This window comes from Terrapene carolina, unplaced genomic scaffold, assembly GCF_002925995.2.
Source record: "Terrapene carolina triunguis isolate 2854851 unplaced genomic scaffold, T_m_triunguis-2.0 Scaffold495, whole genome shotgun sequence".
NCBI lineage: Eukaryota > Metazoa > Chordata > Testudines > Emydidae > Terrapene > Terrapene triunguis.
The window spans coordinates 438899-458668 of NW_020664846.1; the positions used below are offsets into that span (position 1 = coordinate 438899).

General features: G+C 53.1%; 1 protein-coding gene across 2 annotated transcripts in view; it reads left to right on the forward strand.

Annotated features, from left to right (window-relative positions):
* The window catches only part of WNT3 (Wnt family member 3), an 85774-nt gene that overhangs the window by 50371 nt on the left and 15633 nt on the right, over positions 1-19770 (forward strand). For both annotated transcript variants that reach the window (XM_026658663.1, XM_024216066.1), the window contains exon 2: positions 9642-9883. In XM_026658663.1, the coding sequence (XP_026514448.1) occupies positions 9642-9883 (242 nt within the window). The remainder of the gene's footprint in view (positions 1-9641; positions 9884-19770) is intronic.

Consider the following 19770-nt stretch of genomic DNA (forward strand, 5'->3'; position numbering starts at 1 on the left):
GCTTTCCTGAAGTGTCCTTAAACTCTGCCTAGTCAGTTCTCCGAATGTCCCCTCCAATCCATCCCATCAGCCATCTGCTCACAGGCGTTACCACCACTGAATCCTTTCCTGTTTGTTGCTGGCTTCCGGGTTGATCAGGATATTAACACTATTCAGCTGTGAGCCTGCCACTGCCAAGCTGCTGTTAGAACATGTTCCCTCATGCTCCGGCCATGTTCTTACACAAATTAGATTCCCTTCCACTCGCTCCCTGGCATGTAATTTACCCCACCTTCCACATCACCTTCTGAACTTGGGTTTGGCCCTCATCCTAATATGTAACCTTAATATTTTCCTGCTGCAATTTAACTCCCTCCCTCCCATCCTGCCTCGTGTCATCTTCCCACGAGGAGAGACCCTGCCCATAGCTCTGTATGGTGACAGCTCTCCCTCGACATGTGAGCTACGTTTGAGGAGCAAGCCGGGTGTGAAGCCCTGGCTCCCCTGGGCTAGGGGATGGGCAGAGAGCAGGAGCTGGCTTCTCCATCCCCCAGAGCCCTGCTTGGCAGGAAATGCCATCCCTACTCCCTGCTGCCTTCAGGGGAAGCGGAGGCCATTCCAGAGAAGGCTGCAGGAGAGTGGAGGCTGCTGTTGCCCTGCTGGGACACAACAGGCCCAGAGGCTGAGTTCAGGCCAAGGGGTGAGCCCAGGATGTCCAAGCCCTGAGCTGTCACTTAGGGACTGATGTTGGAGGAGTAGTGGGACTGTTCCTTTGCTGATTAGGGTGTTGGAGGAATTTCTGGGTGAAGACCTGCCCCGCAAAGCTTGTAGGAGGCTCCTCTAGCTTGACAAAAGGAGGGAAATGAAGATTTCAGTAGGATCCTGACCACTGACTTCACTGGGAGTTGACCTGAGCACCTACTGAGAGGAGGCGCATTGCACCTTCCCCTAGACTACCAGGTACTGTATAGAGCAGGGTTGGTTGGTTGGTTGTGGCAATTTACCTGTTATGGGGGAATGGATGCCAAAAAATGCAAACTGTGTGAGTGTCATGTGACACCTGGCAGGTCTGTTTGGGAGGCCACTAGCCAGTGATGCTGTAGGACAAGAGCGATGTGTATGTAATACTACTTCAGCATGTATTTCACCATCACCATGCTTGCTGAATATTTACTAAGTAATCGTCACAGCCTTTCTGACCCCTCTGGGCAGTCCATATTAACATTCCTGTTAGGGAAACTGAGGCACCGCCAGATTACAGAGCTGGTTGGTGGCAGGTGAGAGTGTAGAACTCTGGCCCTCGCTAGACTGTACCACGCCGTGGCTCTTCTTTTACATTGCCACCCCCTGCCTGGTGTGCAGCCATCGCATCAAACATTGCAAAGATCAATCATTGCCCTGCCCTGACAGATTACGGTGCCGGTGATGCTGAGGTTCAGATTTTCAACTACGACTGAACACCCACGACTGGAAAACAGGGCTGCCATTATACTCCTAATAAAAATGCCTGGCCCTTTTCATTGGCAGAGTACAAAGGAGAGCGGTGTCATTATCCCCATTTTACAGATGGGGAAACTGAGGCAAAGAGCAACATAGCAACTTGCCCAAGATCACCCAGCAGGGCAGTGGCAGAGCCAGGAATTGACCTTGGTCTCCTGCACCCTAGGCCAGTGCTGTTGGCAAATCAATCCTCATGCGTCTGGGCGTGAGTTGATTGCTAGCTGGTGGGTAGGAAGAAACTTCTCATTGTGGCATCGTATTGTATGGCTAGGTCTACTCCGCTGAAGCACTCAGCATGAACGCTGTCAGACACAGGACTCTGGACTAGATGGCCCATAGGCCTGTCCCTTCTAGCACGGCAATTAGCCTGTGTGCCCTCCTTGACTGAATGGGAGGAGGTGACGTCTAACCCTACCATACTCAGCTGCAATCTCCAGGCTCTGCCTGATGCACATAGTCACATATTCCTGGATGGATTGGACGCTGGGCTGAGCCCTATTGGAGCTGAGCTTGGGGGCTCCTGGGCTGAGACTATAAATGCTTTCTAAGGAGGCAGTAGGGGAAACAGCACAGCAGGGTTAAAGAGGCATGTAACACAGCTGCATTTGCCCTTTAGAAGAGGAGCGTCTTCAGAGGAGGAGAGGAAAAGCAAGGATGTGAGGAATGCACTACAGCCCCAAGGGACAAGGTGCTGCTATTGTGCAGAGCTGGCATCCGCAGCCTCCTGCACTGGCTGGCCTAGGGACCACCCCGAGTCCCGCTGGAGGGGAACGGGGGAGGGAGGTGAATCTGCTCCGAGCTGAGCAGTCTGGGGTTACACAGTCTCTCTTCTACCACCTCCTGCAGACACTGGCATGACACCCCCCGGCCCTCGCTCTCACCCAGCCGGTTCCCTCACTTCATTCTGGAGCCAGGCCTAGAGCTGTTCGGAAACCTGTACGAACGATCAGCAACCCTTCTGGAAAGAAACAAAAATCTTCCATTGCTTTTCAAAATGTTTTGTGGCCATTTTCCAGTGTCACGGCAGAAAATCCACTTTTCGTTTCTTTCAGCCAAAAAATGGAAAATTAAAAAAACTTCCAAACCTTTGGTTGAAAAGCCATTGTTTTAAATCAAGTGCCAGCTGGACATCCCAGGGCCGGCCGTGCTCCTCCACCAGCCTTGTGCCGTACGCTGACACCCAGGGAAGGCCAAGCCTGCCACAAAAGGAACCATCTCTCCCCGGGTGGTATTTATCTTCCCAAACAGGGCATCACACATGAACTAAATTAATGAAACCAGACCCACCAAAGCCCCACTTCATGCACACCTCCCCCCCGACCCCCTCCCCCCCCCTCCGGCTGTGCACCAAGAGGCTCTGTGTTCAGAGCATTATCACACTCACATCTCATGGTCAGGGTCTGACTTTCCCTCCAGTTCCTGACTTCTCAAACCAGGCTTCTCCTCCTGCTGGGCCTAGCCAATCTAAGGGCTTGGCTACATGGCAAGCCAGACTCACCAGTTCCCCATCTTGCAGTGCACTGCCATCCCAGGTCAACACTGGGCATGCCATCCCATGGTGCACTGCAGGACATTCACTTTCTGTAGCCGTGTCCACACAGGACATTACCACACTGCAAGCTGGTGTGCTGTAGCTTCACCTGGCTTGCCGTGTAGGGTTAGGGGTTAGGACTTGGGAAGGACTCCAGTCAGTGAAACCAGTGCTGTGAGGCCAACACAATGACGTCTCTTCCCCACTCTGGTCAAGGCGCAGGCCAGATGGTGCCTGTGGATTGGTGCTGTAGCCCTGCAACTCCCTGGCAAGGGCACTCATGGGGAGACCAAAACAGGTGTAGGTGGGACCCCCCAACACCTCTGCCCAGGCGGAGAATGGTTCCTGCCTTGAAATCTTTCTGCCGGTGATGGCAGTGGGAGAGTCTGGGAGTGATGATTTCCTGTGAGGTTTTGGAAACTTGGCCCCAGGTGGCTATGGAATATCCTGTTGGGTGCAGGGCACCCAGCCCACAGTCATCCTGCCTGGTCACCCCAAACCAGTACTGGGACTGACTTCCTGCCCCTGCAACTAGCTCGCTAGGATTGGAGCAAAGGGAGTCGCTGGCTCGCCGGAGAGCGTCAGCTCTTCCAAAGGGATTTAGAGGATTTCCTCTGGTCTGGGCCACCATTCCTTACATGCCCATGAACTCACTGTCCCTCCCCCTACACACACACACTTCCCGTGCCCACCTCCATGCAACCAAAGCCCTCACCTCTCACCCACACCTCGCATGCCCATCTTCTCACACACAGACACTCAAAGGTGAAAGCGATTCCCGCAGCCAGCAGGGAGAGCTGGCTGTGCCATTTCGCGGCTGTGACAGCCGACCACACACAACATGGGGGGAGAGTGCAGGATGCTGGAATGGCCGGCTTCGGGATAAGGTCTGAAGCCCAGGCAGGTGAGCCTGTGTTTGGACGTGCCCCGGCAGGCACCAGACCCAGATGCCAGTCCAGGTGAGCACCCCCGCCCTGGGCTATGTTAAGTACCCAGAGAGGGGCTGAGAAGGACTCTGTGGCTTGGAGAGGTGGGGATCCAAGACCAATGAACCTTTATACAAAGTAGAACAGCTTCAACAGGAGAGCTTGCGAGACACCCCCCTCCCCCCCCCCCATGCAGACTGCTCTAGATGAAGGCTAGATTCCCAAAGACACATAGGCGTGGGGGTTCTTGAGGGTAAACAACGAAAGAAACATTGGGCCAGAGTGAGTGAGCACGAGAATGGCTCTAGCCTGGCGATGTCCCTTTGTGGATCTAGCCCGAGATTTCCCAGGCAATGGGCTTGAAGACAGTGGAGGATCTCTGCTCTGATGAGTCCCAGGACAGAAATATTGGGGTGTGGCAGTTCAGGAGTGAGATGCGTTGAGGTGCACTGATGGAGAAAGCAGCCGGTACTTCACATTTCTTCCACTAAAATAGCCTGGGCCAGATTTAAACAACTGTGTGTGCCCTTGTACGGGAGTGCAGGTCTTGATGCACATAAACCTGGAGTTACATATGCACACACCTGTCACACATCAGCAAATTAATCTGTAAATCTGATCCTAATTTTATAAAGTGTGTAATTGTGAAATAGAAAAAATAATTCCGGCTCATGAGCTTCGTTCTGCCAGAGACCCTCACTGACAGATCCCACTGCTCCTTCCGAAGGTCGCCTTCTCTGGAACCGCTTTAGTCCTCTCAGCTCGATGCCATTTTCATCCTGACCTGGAAAGAGCAGGGCCTGAACTCGTAAGTCTACTATTCATGCTCCTCACACATGTGCTTCTGCATTGCTCTTACATTTAGATACCTGGTCTTTCACCAAGAGACTCCCGCAGAGTCAGGCCCTATTGCATCAGGGACTGTACAAAACACACAGCGCCTGCCCCAAAGATCTCGCGGTCTGACAGACGGGGAGATGAACGCGGGCACAGCGCGGGAATGGGTGTGCCCCAGACAACACAGCAGATCAGTGGCCAAACTGGGACTAACACTCAGGTCCACTGAATACCAGTCCAATACCCTATCCACAAGCCTACACTGGAAAAGGCACCAGCCCTAAAATCCTTTGGCTCTGCTTTCAGCTCCCGGCACGCCACTGCTTCTTCCACAGTCGAGCAGAACATACAGGAAATAGGCCCAGCTGCTGGGGTGGAAGCCAAGGCACAAGAAGAGCTGCCCACCAGAAGCCATTAGCCATATATACTAGAACCTGAATGACTCGACTAACGTAGACAATGCTATACGTATTCTTATAACCCCGAATATGGTTATTCTCTTTTTGTGACCCATTTACATGTGTGCAGACATGTCTATTATAGAACTCTTGTAACAACTCCCTTCCTATAATGGAAACTGACTAATTTCATTGAATAGTCTTTTAAGTTCATTAATTAAGTTTCATTTAACAGTCTGTTAAGTCAGCTTGCTCGTGTGTCTGCTTGGTGTGGTTTTATTTGGAGTCCCTTATCTTGCTCTTTGGCTCAGGAGATTTCTGTGCTGCTCGATTCCAAGGCCAGAAGGGACCGTTAGGATCATCTAGTGTGAGCGCCGGCATAACCCAGGCCAGAGAATTGCACCCAATTAGCTCTGTAGCTGGCTCATTCTTCGGCATTGCTTTAACAAGGCATGAGGATTGCGACAAAGTGGACTCATTTCATAGTTATTGCCACACAATCGCGTGGTTTTCTGGAAAATCGGTCTTGTCAAACAAACCTGATTTCATTCGCGGATGAGATCACAGGTTTGGTTGATAAAGGTAACTGAGGAGATGTGATATAATTAGACTTTTGTAAGGCATCGGATTTTGATTAAAAACTAGCACTACACAGTATCAATAAAGCACATACGAAGTGGATTAGGAACTGGCTAACTGATGGCACTCAAAATGTAGTTGTCCACGGGGAATCATCATCACATGGGCCTAACACTATTCAACATTTTTACCAATGACCTGGACGTAAATATAAAGAAATCGCGGCTGATAAATATTGTGAATAATGCAAAGACTGGCCAAGCGAGTGGTAAATCAGGGTGAGAACAGGGCAGTCACACAGACCCATCTCAGTTGCTTGGTTTGCTGGGCTCATTTAAACAAAATGCATTTTAATACAGCCAAATGCAAAGTTATAATCCAGCAAAAGCAATGCAGGTCAGCCCTACCGAGTGGGGGCCCTGTATCCCAGAACGCAGGGACTCTGAGGACAGAGGGGTCACAGCAGACAAATAATTGAACATGAGCTCCCAGTGCGAGGCTGTGGGAAACATGGCTAATGCCATTCTCGGATGGCTATACAGGGGGGTAGTGAGCAGGCGTGGGGAGGTGATTTGTCCTTCCAAGGAGCTGCTACCCTGCATGGTGCTTGTGGTGGTGATGTCACCTCCAGGTTGATTTCCACAGATGTTCTCCAGGAAGGCCATTTTGAGTATTTGTCCCTTTGGCTATGACTGGGGCTGTCTATTGCACTGTATAGCACTGCATCATCTGCCACCTGGAAAAGCCTGCCTTTCTCTCAATCCGCTGAGAGCAGAGGCACGCGGGGTTGCAATTATTTCAAAGTCTAGTTTGTGGTGCTTGCCCTTGCATGGACATGTCAGCGTGCTCCGTCCCACGCCGGGCTCTAATTGGCCACTGTTGAATTTTAGCTGGGAGTTGCTTCAGCAGTTTGGGGAATTTCTCTTGTACAATTTTGCAGTGATCTGTGCAGCTCATTCTGGGGCAGGCAGAGCCTCTGTCTTCGCTGGGGGCCTGGGTGATGCTAGCCGGTTTCGTTCTGAAAACCACTTTTTTCCTTTGCTCTTCACAGCCCCAGGACAGTGTGTGGTGCCTCAGACCATCTGTGCCATTGTCACTCCCCACCCAGTGTACGGTATAGGGCTGTTTCCAGCGCTCTTTACAAAACGATTTATCTTCTTGCAATAAGCTCCTGTGGCATCATGGACTGGACATTTGCCTTTTCCCTGTTTTTGTTGTCCCTGTAATACAGGCTTTGCTGGCCCGTCCTTGCAGACCACTGCTGTGTTTGCCTTTATTTTGGGTGTGTGGCGAAAGCTTCCTCTCTTTCGACTGCTTTCCGTGTCCGGAGCTGTTCCCTCGCTTGCACTGCTGCAGTGGACGTCAACATCTGGATTAAGCTCCAGCTCTGACTGCTGCAACGTATCCCCCAGATATGTGCGGCTTTTTTTAATGACCGCTGAGCTTTTCCTAACACCACCACATCTTGTGAGCCACACCACATCAGACCACACTCTTTTCCTTCTGCCTTATGTTAGGAGCTGCCTGTTATGAGTTCCACACTGGAATCTATGCCGCGTTCATAACAAGTACTACGCTATTGCATCTTCTAATGGATAAGACATTGCAACATCTTCTATAGGGTCCGTGGGGACCAGGCCTGGGGGCTAAGCCCTGGGGGTCACCCAAGGAAGTGGTTGCAGGGACATTGCGGGCCTGCAGTAGGTTGGCACCTCGCTCATCCTGCACCAGCAGTTCAGCTCGTCCCCCCCACAGCGACACTTTCTGACCCAGCGACACAGTGCGCCTGACACCAAGGGGCTCGGGGACGCCTGGAGCAGCCCTTTGTGCCCCGCACTGTTGCTGGGACCAGGGATTAGGGATGATTTCCAACCTAGAAACACTGGGCTGTGGGTTGGAGTTGGGAGGAGAGAGCAGCCAGCAATACCTGGGGCTTCCCGACCACCGTGGGGAGAAACAGGGGCACCAGCCGGTCAGCCTGACCCGGACCCAAGATTTGCACCCAGCTGTTAGACTCAGGGCTTGTAAAATGCTTGGGGTGGCTGGGGTCCATGGGGGTGGCGTGCGGTAGGCCCAGCAGCTCCAGCTCTGTGCTCTCTCATTGGCAGGGGAGGGCTTAGAACATGAGAAGTGGTAGAAAGAGGCTCTCTGACTGCTGAGTGACTAGGGAGCATTACACTGGCTCCTTGCCCTCCCCCCCGGCAGGGCTCAGCCCCATCTGCGCATGGAACCCCAGGCTGCGGTTAACGCACAGGATGGGGTGGCTGGTGCTTCCAGGGCGTGTGCATTAGCTGGGCGCTGTGGATGTAAGAACGGGGTGTGCGGCATGTCCGCCCAATGTTTCTGGCCTCACACTCTGCCCACGGCTGCAGCGTCAGCCGTGGACTTTGGGGCTCTGCCCTGCACGACCGTCAGCCCTGGTCTATGGTGCCTGCGTTCAAGGCATGGCCCTGTTGGCACCAAGCCACTGGAGCCGAGCACTTGTCAAAAGCTGCTACCTGCTGCAGCAACAGCCTCGTGCTGTGAGCTCTGCCTGGGCCCTGAACACAGACACTCATGGCTCTGCCACGCCCTGGAACATCCCGCCCCAGTGAGGCCAGGTCTGGAACAGGCAGGCCGCTGCGGGGCAGGATTTGGGCATTCTAGGACGTGCAAGGGCAGTGTATATTGCTGCTGCCCGCTCCACATCTGGCTCTGACCAGCAGGAGACTACTGGTCTTCCCCAGTGTCTGGGAGTGGATGCAGGTTTCAGCAGTGTCAGTCACGGTCCTTTTCCAGGGCCAATGCCCAGCTAGTAGCATACTTGGAAAGACCCTGTCTCATCCATCTGCGTCACAGAAAAATTCAACCCACTGGCCCCAGTTGTTCTCGTCTCTAGTCCCTTCCTTAGACCTGCAGCCCTTCGATTCCTGTTTAATCCATCCAGCATCCACGTTTGATCCTTAGGAGGGTCAGCGGCTGCCCTCCTGCCAGGGGTGGATGCTTCGCAGTAGTGGGTGAAGTGGCTGCTGTGTGCACATTGGGATGACAGCTGCCCTCCCACCCTACTCCCACCCATAAAGTGATTCCAGCCGGAGGTGCCTGCTTCATTCTGCACCTTTCCCTTAGGGGTTCCTCTCAACCCACCCCCCAACCCTAAAGGGAACAAGGGCAATGCTGATCCCCCAGCCCCAGAGCCCTCTTCCGGGGCCTGCCCCAACACACAGAACCAATGGCGGGTGGGAGCTGCGGCTGCTCCACTGGGAATTCTCCGGGAGGTCCAGCTCTGTTGGTGCGAACAGACAGATCCCACTGGGCAATCCCAGCTCGCAGGGTAGCTGACTGAATCAACTCAAGGGGCCAGGCTGTTCGCACGTGGAGTGAGGGCTCCTAGGCCTAGCCCAGCTCTGGCACTGATCTGCAGCAGCTCAACCCCGCCGGCCGAGCTCGTAACCCACGTGCACTGGGCGCCTCGTGAGACACGGTCTGACTAGGCAAGGCAGGGGAGGGGGCCGGCCTCAGCCCAGGTCACACGGCGAAGCAATCGCCGAGCCGGGCAGGAGCGAGCTCGGCCAGCACCCTGGCCACTGAGCCATGCTGCTTCCGCTAACCCTTGTGACAGCGTGCGAATGACTTCACCTTTCTCTGCCGTCCTGGCCACTCATTGCACCCGGCCCATGGCAGCCTGGGGGGGGCCCAGCACTTCTGAGAGCAGGGGCGTTGCCCAGGACACCTGTCCAGTTTGCCTAGTTACTGGACATTTGCCACCTCTCTAAAACGTACCGTGAGTTGAATGAAAGTTTGGTGAGGCCCTGGAGCCTCCCCTGGGAAGCGCTGTCGGGGGAGGGGGATTCCAGCTGGCTTTCTCCCTGTGGTGGCACCAATTCACGTGTTCTCTGTTTCCCCTCCTAGGTCCCTCGCGTTAGGCCAGCAATACACCTCGCTGGGGTCCCAGCCCATCCTGTGCGGCTCCATCCCCGGGCTGGTCCCCAAGCAGCTCCGCTTCTGCCGGAACTATATTGAAATCATGCCCAGCGTGGCCGAGGGGGTGAAGCTGGGGATCCAGGAGTGTCAGCACCAGTTCCGAGGCCGGCGCTGGAACTGCACCACCATCGACGACAGCCTGGCCATCTTCGGGCCAGTCCTGGACAAAGGTAAGGGACCCACGGGGCTGCGCCGCCAGGCAACAAGGCTGCCAGGTTGGGGGGGGGGGCGATTCTTCCTTTTAGCTGCGTTCCAGGACCATGCGGAGGCACAAGCTGAGATCAGGGCCCGTCGTGCCGGGCGCCGAACAGACCCAGTGAGAGATAGACCTGGCCAAGGAGCTCACAGGGGTGGGAGGGGAGACAGAGGCACAGAGACGGGACGGGACATACCCACGGTCACCCAGCCCCTGCATTGGGGGGGGAGGGGGCTGCAAAGCTCGTCTTCAATTAGGGTGACCAGTCAGCAAGTGTGAAAAATCAGGACGGGGGTGGGGGGTAATAGGAGCCTATATAAGTAAAAGACCCAAAAATCGGGACTGTCCCTATAAAATCGGGACATCTGGTCACCCTATCTCCAATGCAGACGCCCAGGGATCTGGTATTGCTGCCTGTGCTCACATCGGTCCCAGGCCCTGCTGCATGGTCTGGCTGGGCTATGTAGAGGGAAGGGCTGCTCGTGACAACCTCCCACCACTAGGGAGAGTTTGCCTTGGTGACAGATTGCAACTAGGATCAGAAATCCCCCCCCCCCAACCCCTGCCACGTGTGAGTCTTTGGGGCAGGGTGTCCTCGGCCTTGCCAAGGGAGTCAGTGACCACGGCCCAGCTCTTCCCACGCAGGCCCACGGCTCCAGGGCCGGCCCAGCCCTCTGGCCCCAGGCACGACAGGTTAGCGGGAGGCTCAGCTGGGCTTGGCCCTGACGAGTGCGCTCTGTGAAAGCGGCTTTGGGGGGAGGAGGGGGAGGAAAGTCTACACCCCGTGTCCTCCCCCAGGCCTGCAGACCTGGCCCCTGGGCTGGAGTGACAGCAAGGGGAAGCTGCAGCCTGGCCAGAGCCATGGGGGTCCTACAGCTGCTGCCCTATTGTGCTCAGAGGTGCAGACCCTAACACTACATGCCTCAGCCCCTCTGGCTCGGACTCCCAGGCCTGTCCTAGGGCAGGGTCTGCCCCAGCCACACACAGGTGCTGCCTGAGACTAGCCGCCAGCGCCCACAGGCCGCAAGGTCTGCAGGACCCCTTCATGGACGCTGCTCATTTCATCTCCCCTCTCTGTGTCAAAACTCCATCTGGGCTGAGCTGGGCCCCCTTCAGGCCTCTGTTAATAGCAGGGATGTGAGGCACCCCCCTACCCACAAAGACTAGAACCCCTCATCGGGTTGCTTCTGAGAAGACAACGGATCTGGGCATTGAAACAGAGGACTAAGGAGTCAGAGCTCCTGCAACCCATTCCCGGCTCTGCCACTGATTTGATGCACGGCCTTTGAAGAAGTCATTTCCCCTTCGGTGCCTCAGTTTCCCCATCTGTGAAATGGGGACAGTTCATGCTTCCTGACCTCAGAGAGGCTGGGAGGCTTCAGTAATGTTGATGAGGGAGGCTGATGCCAGTGCCAGGGAAGGCCAAAGGATTATTTGGAACCAGCTGAGACCGTAGCTGGAGGGCATTTGGAATTTGACACACTGTGGGTCAGACTCAGCACCCCAGCCTCGTCCCCGGCCCCTCTGCTGCCCTGTGTGGAAACTCTGGCTGCTCTTCTCCCAGCCACCCCTTGCCAGGGGCTGGATTTGCTCCCTGCCCCCTCTGTGCACTCAGTGATTTCCCGGACCAAGGGTCCCACTTACCCCAGGCAGCCCCAGAGCCCATGCTAGCAAGGACAGGCAATGCCAGGCTGTGAGGAGCAGAAAGGAGGCCAGATGCAGTGGAAGGGGGCTGGAGTCAGGGCACCGTGGCGTCCTGGTGCTTCTGGCTGAGTGAGGGGGAGCACAGAGCCCATGGCCCGAGCTGCGAAAAGGCCAACAGCACCAAGATAACCCTGTGGCTTTTCTCAGCCATGCCACTCGCAGTCATTTGCATCTAAACAGGGGTGTCTAGGATGGGATCAGGGGGCCTGGGGCCATCTCAATATCAGCTCCAGAGACTTAAGAGGAGGGGGAGAGAAAAGAGAGAGCAAAATAAGCTTATACCGATGAGAAAGAGCTAAGCTGCCTCCCCTACTGTGAGCAGGGTGAGTGATACGGCCCAGCGCTACCGCGCTGCACCATTCACACGCCCTTTAGCCATTCTGCTCTGGGGGTGGGGAGAGCCATCAATAGGGCTTTCCCAGCCGGGCTGGCAGGCCTGGCCGGGGCCGGCAGGCCGGGGACACTGTCCCGTTGCTACGCGGGGTCTCGGGGAATGCCAGCGCTCTGGGCTGGGGGGACGTTGGACGGCGGAAACATTCCGCATTATGCTGGTAATACAGTGTGACACCGAGGGAACAATGGGAAATTGAGTGGCCCAGCAGGTAACGGGCCTGGCTGGGAGACAGTCGCAGTGGTGCACTGTCAAGCGCTCGCTAATCCTCCCTCCCGACCCCTCCCTGGTTCTGGGAACTTCGCTTGCTCATTTCACTGCTGGGAAATTTCTCCCCGACGCCTTGTGCAGCCCTAGTGGAGATTTTCAAGTGATTCATTCATAGCGCCAGGCCTTCCCCGTCCCGGAGCCTCTCCTCACTCCCCCATTGACCTGCTGGGGTTGAACATGGCTCCTGCCAAACTGGCTCTGGGGCTGCAGGACAAAACCAAGCAGGAGTAAACCTGGCTGTGGTCAAGCATGGCTTGTTCTTGCCGGTATATACAGAAAGCATGTTCTGACCATGGGTTAACGTGCATTCCCCGGGCACGGACAAGACATGTGCATGGCTCTGACACTCCCAAGTTTAAAGCAGTTACTTGTTTGGCAGGACCTTGTTCTAGCTGGGGACGTTGCACTGGTTTAACATGACCTGAAAAGTAAACAACATCTATTAGTCCTGTGGCACCTTATAGACTAACAGACGTACTGGAGCATAAGCTTTCGTGGGTGAATACCCACTTCGTCAGATGCATCCTGATGGAGTGAGTATTCACCCACGAAAGCTTATGCTCCAATACAACTTTTAGTCTATAAGGTGCCACAGGACTCTGTCGCTTTTTACAGATCCAGACTAACACGGCTCCCCTCTGATACTTAACATCTATTAGGTTTGTGCTCTCCACTTTTTCCCCTGGGGGATGGCTAGAGACAGCCTTTAAGTAGAGCTGACACTTTCCGGCTTGCTTTTTCCCTTCAGAATAGTTTGTTCTTCCTTGTTCCAGCGGGAGGTCTCGTGGGATGATTCATGTGCACAGTGGAAGCTCTCTTGGCCCTTTGGCCCAGGGGCAGGCATGTGGAATCTTTAACCCCAGGGAGCTTTTCTCCCCCGGGTTTCCCTCTCAGAACTGACATGGCCTCATCCCCGTAGGCTGAGCCCCTCTCAGCAAGCCTGGGACAGGGCTCAGTACTAATATCTCCATGTGCAGCAGAGCCACCTGTCGGCTTCGGAGCAAGTACTAAGTGACTCACCCAGGGTCACGCAGGAAGGCTGTAGCAGGGGCAGAAAATGACCCTGTCTCCTGAATCCCATTCCAGACTGGCCAGCTTCTTTCCTCAGCTGGTGAGTTACAGTTACAAATCATCGAAATACAAATTCCTGCCCCCTCACTCAGCTTGCACTGTCGGATCTGGGGCAATAAACCTGCTGATGCTCTGGTCGTCCATAGAGGTGAGGGTTGCAGGGATGGCGGAGAGTCATCCATCGGGATTTCCTAGCCTGACTGGCAGGATTGTATTTAGCAAACACGGGTTAGACAAGAGCTGACTGGGGTGGGGGGGGAAGCGTAGAGCAAACCCTTCTCTCTCTCTGAACCAAAGGTCTCAGACATCCGTCCCCCTGAGAAGGCACAAGGCAGATTCCCCTTTTGCTGGTCACCGTAAGGTCAGGTCTACATTTAAATAAAAAGTAACGCAGCTGAGTTCTACCACGTCTCCTTCCTAGCCACACATGCAAGAAAAAATCTTAAGGCATCATTTTAGGTCCCATTGAGACTAGTTAAATGAGTCAGAGGATCCAGGTGCAACCCAGGTGTCCCTGACTTGGTTACATAGACTGAAGGCCAGAAGGGACCATTGTGATCATCCAATCCAACCTCCTGCATGTCACAGGCCACAGAACCTCACCCTCCCACCCACCCCTATGGCAGACTCTAACCTCTGGCTGAGTGACTGAAGTCCTCAAACCATAACTTAAAGGCTTCAAGTTACAGAGAATCCACCATTTACATTAGTTTAAACCTGCAAGTGACCTGTGCCCCATGCTGCACAGGAAGGCAAAACAAAAAACAAAATAAAAACGCCCAGGGTCTCTGCCAATCTGATGTAGGGGGAAATTCCTTCCCGACCCCAAATATGGCGATCAGTTAAACCCTGAGCATGTGGGCGAGACCCACCAGCCAGACACGTGGGGAAGAATTCTCTGTAGTAACTCAGAGCTCCCCTCATCTAGTGTCTCATCACCAGCCATTGGAGATATTTACTATGAGAAGTTGCAGACAGGCCATATGCCATTGTAGACAACCTCATCCGACCATCCCCTCCATAAATTTATCAAGGTCAGTCTTGAACCCAGGTTTTTGCCCCCACTGCTCCCCTTGGGAGGCTGTTCCAAAACTTCACTCCTCTGATGGGTAGAAACCTTTGCCTAGTTTCAAGCCTAAACTTGTTGATGGCCAGTTTTTAGCCCTTTGTTCTTGTGCCAACATTGGCGCTTAACTTAAATAATTCCTCTCCCTCCCTGGTGTGCAGCCCTCTGATATATTTATAGAGAGTGATTAGATCTCCCCTCAGTCTTTGTCTGGTTAGGCTAAACAAGCCAAACTCCTTGAGTCTCCTCTCCTAAGGTGTGTTTTCCATTCCTCGGATCATCCTAGTAGCCCTTCTCTGCACCTGTCCCAGTCTGAATTCATCTTTCTTAAACATGGGAGACCAGAACTGCACACAGTGTTCCAGATGAGGTCTCACCAGTGGCTTGTACAATAGAAATAACACTTTCCTATCTCAACTGGAAATACCTCACCTGGTACATCCTAGGACTGCATTAACCTTTTCATGGCCACATCACAGTCATCCTGCCATCAACCAATATACCCAAATCTTTCTCCTTCTCTGTCACTTTCAACTGATATGTTCCCAGGTTATAGCAAAAATCCTTGCTGTTAGTCCCTAAGTGCATGACCTTGCACTTTGCACAATTAAATATCATCCCATTTCTATAAACTCCAGTTTTCAATGTCATCCAGATTTTTTTGTATGATATTCCAGTCCCCCTCTGTATTGGCAGGGCCGGCTCTAACTTTTTTGCTGCCCCGGCAAAAAAGAAGAGCGCCGCCCCACCGTAACACCCCCCCGCCCCGAGCACCGGGCCGCCCAAATCCCTGCCCAAAATTCCCCCCGAGCGCTGGGCCACCCAAACCCCCGCCGCCCCCAGCCCTGAGCGCGCGCCGGGCCGCCCAACCCCCCGGAGTGCCGCGCTCCCCACCCCCCCCCCCAAGCGCTGCGCTGCGCCGCCCAAACCCCCGGAGCGCCGCGCTAGGCCGGCCAAACCCCCACCCTCAAGCACCGCGCCGCGCCACGCCGCCCAAACCCAAGGAGCACCGGGCCGCGCCGCCTCCCCTAGTGCCGCGCCGCACCACTGAAACACCCCCCGCGCTGCCCGGCCGAAACAAAAAGCAAAAACAAAAAAAATCCCTTGAGCGCCGCCCCGCCGAACAAAAAAAAAACACCGCGAGAGCCCCCCGCCACCCCAACATTGGCCGCCCCTTCTAAGGTGCCGCCCCAAGCACGTGCTTGGTCAGCTGGTGCCTGGAGCTGGCCCTGTGTATTGGTAATACCTCCCAATTTTGTGTCATCTGCAAATTTTATTAGCACACTCTAGGGTGACCAGATGTCCCAATTTTATAGGGACAGTCCCGATTTTTGGGTCTTTTTCTTATATAGGCTCCTATTACCCTCCACCCCGTCCCGATTTTTCACACTTGCTGTCTGGTCACCCTAGCACACTCCCACTTTTTGTGCAAAGGTCATTAATGAAAATGGTAAATAAGGTTGGTCCCAAGAACAGTCCCTGAGGAACTCCACTTGTAACAGCCCTCCCACCTGACAGTTCACCTGTCAGTACGACCCGTTGTAGTCTCTCTTTTAACCAGTTCCTTATCCACCTCTCAATTCGCATATTAATCCACATCTTCTCCAATTTAACTAATAATTTCCCATGTGGAATAGATCTAATCTACCTGCATTACTGAAAGCCAGGTAGATTAGACCTTTAGACATTCCCTTTGTCTAAAAAAATCAGTTATCTTCTCAAAGAAGGAGATCAGGTTGGTCTGGCACAATCTACCTTTTATAAATCCAGGCTGAATTTTATCCCAATTACCATTTATCTCTATGTCCTTAAAACTACTTTTGCTTTCAAAATTTGTTCCAAGACCTTGCGTACAATTGAGATCAAACTAATGGGCCTGTAGTTTCCCTGATCACTTTTTTCTCTTTCTTAAAAAGAGGTTCTATGTTAGCAATTCTCCAGTCATAGGGTACAGCTCCCAAGGTTGTGGCTACAGACGAACATGGCTACCCCTCTGATACATGACTCCCAAGTTTACAGATTCATTAAAAACCCTTGCTATTGGGCCAGCAATTTCACGAGCCAGTTCCTTTAATATTCTTGGATGGAGATTAATTGGGCCCCCTGATTTTTCCCCATGAAGCTGTTTGAGTTTGACTTCTACCTCGGATGTGGTCATTTCTACTGCAATGTCCTCATTTCCATTAGCCCCCCGGCTACTATCCCTCAGCTCCCTCATTCCCCTTCTTATAAACTCAGTAAAGTATTTGTTTAGATGTTGGGCCAGGCCTAGATTATCTTTAATCTCTGCCCCATTCTCAGTGCTTAGGGGTCCAACTTTTTCTTTCTTTTTATTTATATGGCTAAAGAACCTTTTACTGTTGGCTTTAATTTCCTTTGCAAGGTCCAACTCTGCTTGGCTTTGGGCAGTTCTCACTTTCCCCTGCATTTTCTGACCTCCAAGCAGGGCCGGCCCCAGGCACCAGCCCACCAATCTGGTGCTTGGGGCGGCACCTGGAAGGGGGCGGCACGGCGCGGCGCTCCGGCCCGAGAGCGGGGCCGCGACTGGGCTCGCCGCCCTCCCCCGGCGCTCTGGCCCCCGGGGAGAGCGGAGCCCCAGCGTGGCTCGCCGCCCTCCCCGGGGGGGGGGGGGGCGCGGCGGGAGGCTTTTTTGCCTGGGGCAGCAAAAAAGCCAGAGCCAGCCCTGCCTCCAAGAAAGGTTTCCTTGCTGATCCATCCCATTTTCCATTCCTTGTAGGCTTTCTGCTTTCTCTTCAGCACCTGTTTGAAATACTTGCTCTGTTGCTTGTCCAGTTTGGACTGAACCCTTCCCTACACATTTTTCCCCCTTGCTTGGGATGCAGGCTTCAGACAGCTTCTGCAACTTTGACTTTAATTCCAAGCCTCCTCCACATTCAGATCCTTGAGTTCTTCAGTCCAGTCCACTTCCCTAACTAATTCCCTGAATTTTTTAACAGTTGCCGTTTGGAAATCCAGTCCCCTAGTTGCAGACCTATTTGTGTTTATCCTTCCATTTCGTTTTAACTGAATTAACTCATGATCACTCGAACCAAGGTAGCCTGCTTCCACTCCATAGGCCCGTGTTTCTGCCCCATGCAAAGGGCCCTGTCTGCAAGACACAATGACCCACTCAGTGGGTGCAATTATTAATTATTTATGTTATGGTGGCATTTATGGGTCCCACTGGAGTTCATGTATTAATTGTATTTTTACCCTAGCACCCAAAGGCTCAGTGAGGCCTGAGGCAGTCCTGTGCTAGGGGCTGTACACACACAGGTGGACACGGTCCCACCTACACCACAACATTTAACTATGGTGCACAGTTTTGTAACCCCGGCCCATGCCCTGGTGGGGAGAGCAGTGTAGGTGGCCTTTAGGCTGATTTTTATATTGGGGTGAGAACGTTAGGACCTGCTCCAGCATGAGTCCTGTCTACACTGCAGAATCACCATGTTTGATGCTCCTGCGGCTCACTCATGTTTCCTTCTGCCTTTGTGGACAGAAAAAATCTCTTTCTGAAGCTGAGAGGCAGCGAGGTGCCCGAGAAGGCCCTGGACTGGGTGTGAGACCTCTGTCAAATGACTGTCTGGCTAACTGTGAGCAGGTCACTTCACCTTGCTGTGTCTCTCTCCCGCATGCGTCCTTTGTCTTTCAGGCTGGGACCATCTGGTTCTGCATGTAGGGCCGGGCCCAGCGTACACATAACAATGCTGAGGAACCATTGCTTAGCCTAACTCTAGACGGGATTAAAACACTGGTTCCTAAGGGGATTGTCACCTATTCTCTGTGCAGGATGGTAAAAAGGAGAATGCCCAGCCTAAACGGAGGGATGTGTTTCCAAAGAATGGTTTAGCACCCCTACATGAAGCTAGCTTGGGAAATGATTTCAGAACCCTTTGACCCATCCTCAAGGGCCAGATAAACCAAGTTAGGAGTTAGTGGAGTGGGAGACGCGACTCAAGCACCATTTTCTTCCCGATGTCAATAGGGCCAAATAGTGAGAGTTAAAAGGCTGAAATAGTCTCTCCAAGGGAGTTGGGGAAAATCCCATCACTAGGGGTATAGAATTCCAAAAACCACTTAGCATTAGCCTAATTCTGGTCCCAGTGAAGCCACCGGTAAAAATTCCACTGACTGTGTGGGAGCAGAAGTAGAGCAAAGCTGGCCCCTTTGAAAATACCACCCTGAGACTTTCCAACTGGACTGGCTAGAATACTAGACAATGAACTGAATTGCTGGACCACAGTCTAGACCCACAGCATAAGCTAGAATCTGACTTCTGTGACCCACAGGAGCAAAGTGACTTTTATTAATACTGGTGCCCCTCTGCCGAGAGGTAGTACAAATCTGGGGCCTTGCTGGTTGGTGTCCCAATGGTGGACAAATCAGGGACATGGAGTCTGGGAATATTCCTAGTGTAAATTGCTTTATTTACACATATGCACCAGTCTTGGGGCAGAAACGGTCCCAAACAGCATGCAGTACACGCCCTCTTCCAGAAATCCCAGACCGCATATCAGTGCCCAGTCCCCATGAAGCTACTCTGTACCCGGAATTGCCCCAAATATAGAGAATAAAGCAGAGAACAAACTCTGCTGTCTGCCAGAGTTTCTCCCAAAGGTCAACCACAGAACAAAACTTACAACACAACAGCATTTCTTCAAAGACTAAACACTTGCTCACAAACCAAGAAAAAGAACTAAAAGTAAGACTAGGTAGAACAGCGACATCTATTGACTGACTCTTGCCTTAACAGCACTATGGTTCGAGCCCCGCTGTTCACGAGGATTAAAACATGGTTTGATAAAAAGTTTTTGTTCTGTGTAATCAGCAAGCTTTCCACGATGCTAATCAAATGATCTCATCAGTTCTCACTGCCCCACCACAAAGTGAGTCACTATCATCCCCCCTAAACTGTAAGGGAAACTGAGGCACAGGTGGGTGGCACGACTTGCCTAAGGCTAGAGGAGGCACCCGCTTCACAGTTCAGATTAGAATTTAGGAGCTGAGCACCTAAAATCCAGGGCTCAATCCACAAGGGCCGAGGTTCCCAACAGTGACCAGCCAGTTCTCTGCAAATCACGCAGTTCTGCCACCACCTCCTTGCTTCCCTCTGCTACGGTTTATTGAAACATGAACTAACATACACTCAGCACTTTGTTAGTGTCACTTTTCCATGTAATAACTGCTGTAGGGCACACGGGCATATTGAGCAATTGTGATTTTGAGAGGAGGTGTCTGCCTCACAATCTCTATTAACTTGTGATAGACACGATGAAAAACTGAGCAGTTTTGCCCTGGAACGTGCCACAGGAGCGCCCTGACGCCAGGCCTGGAACGTGCCACGGGAGCGCCCTGA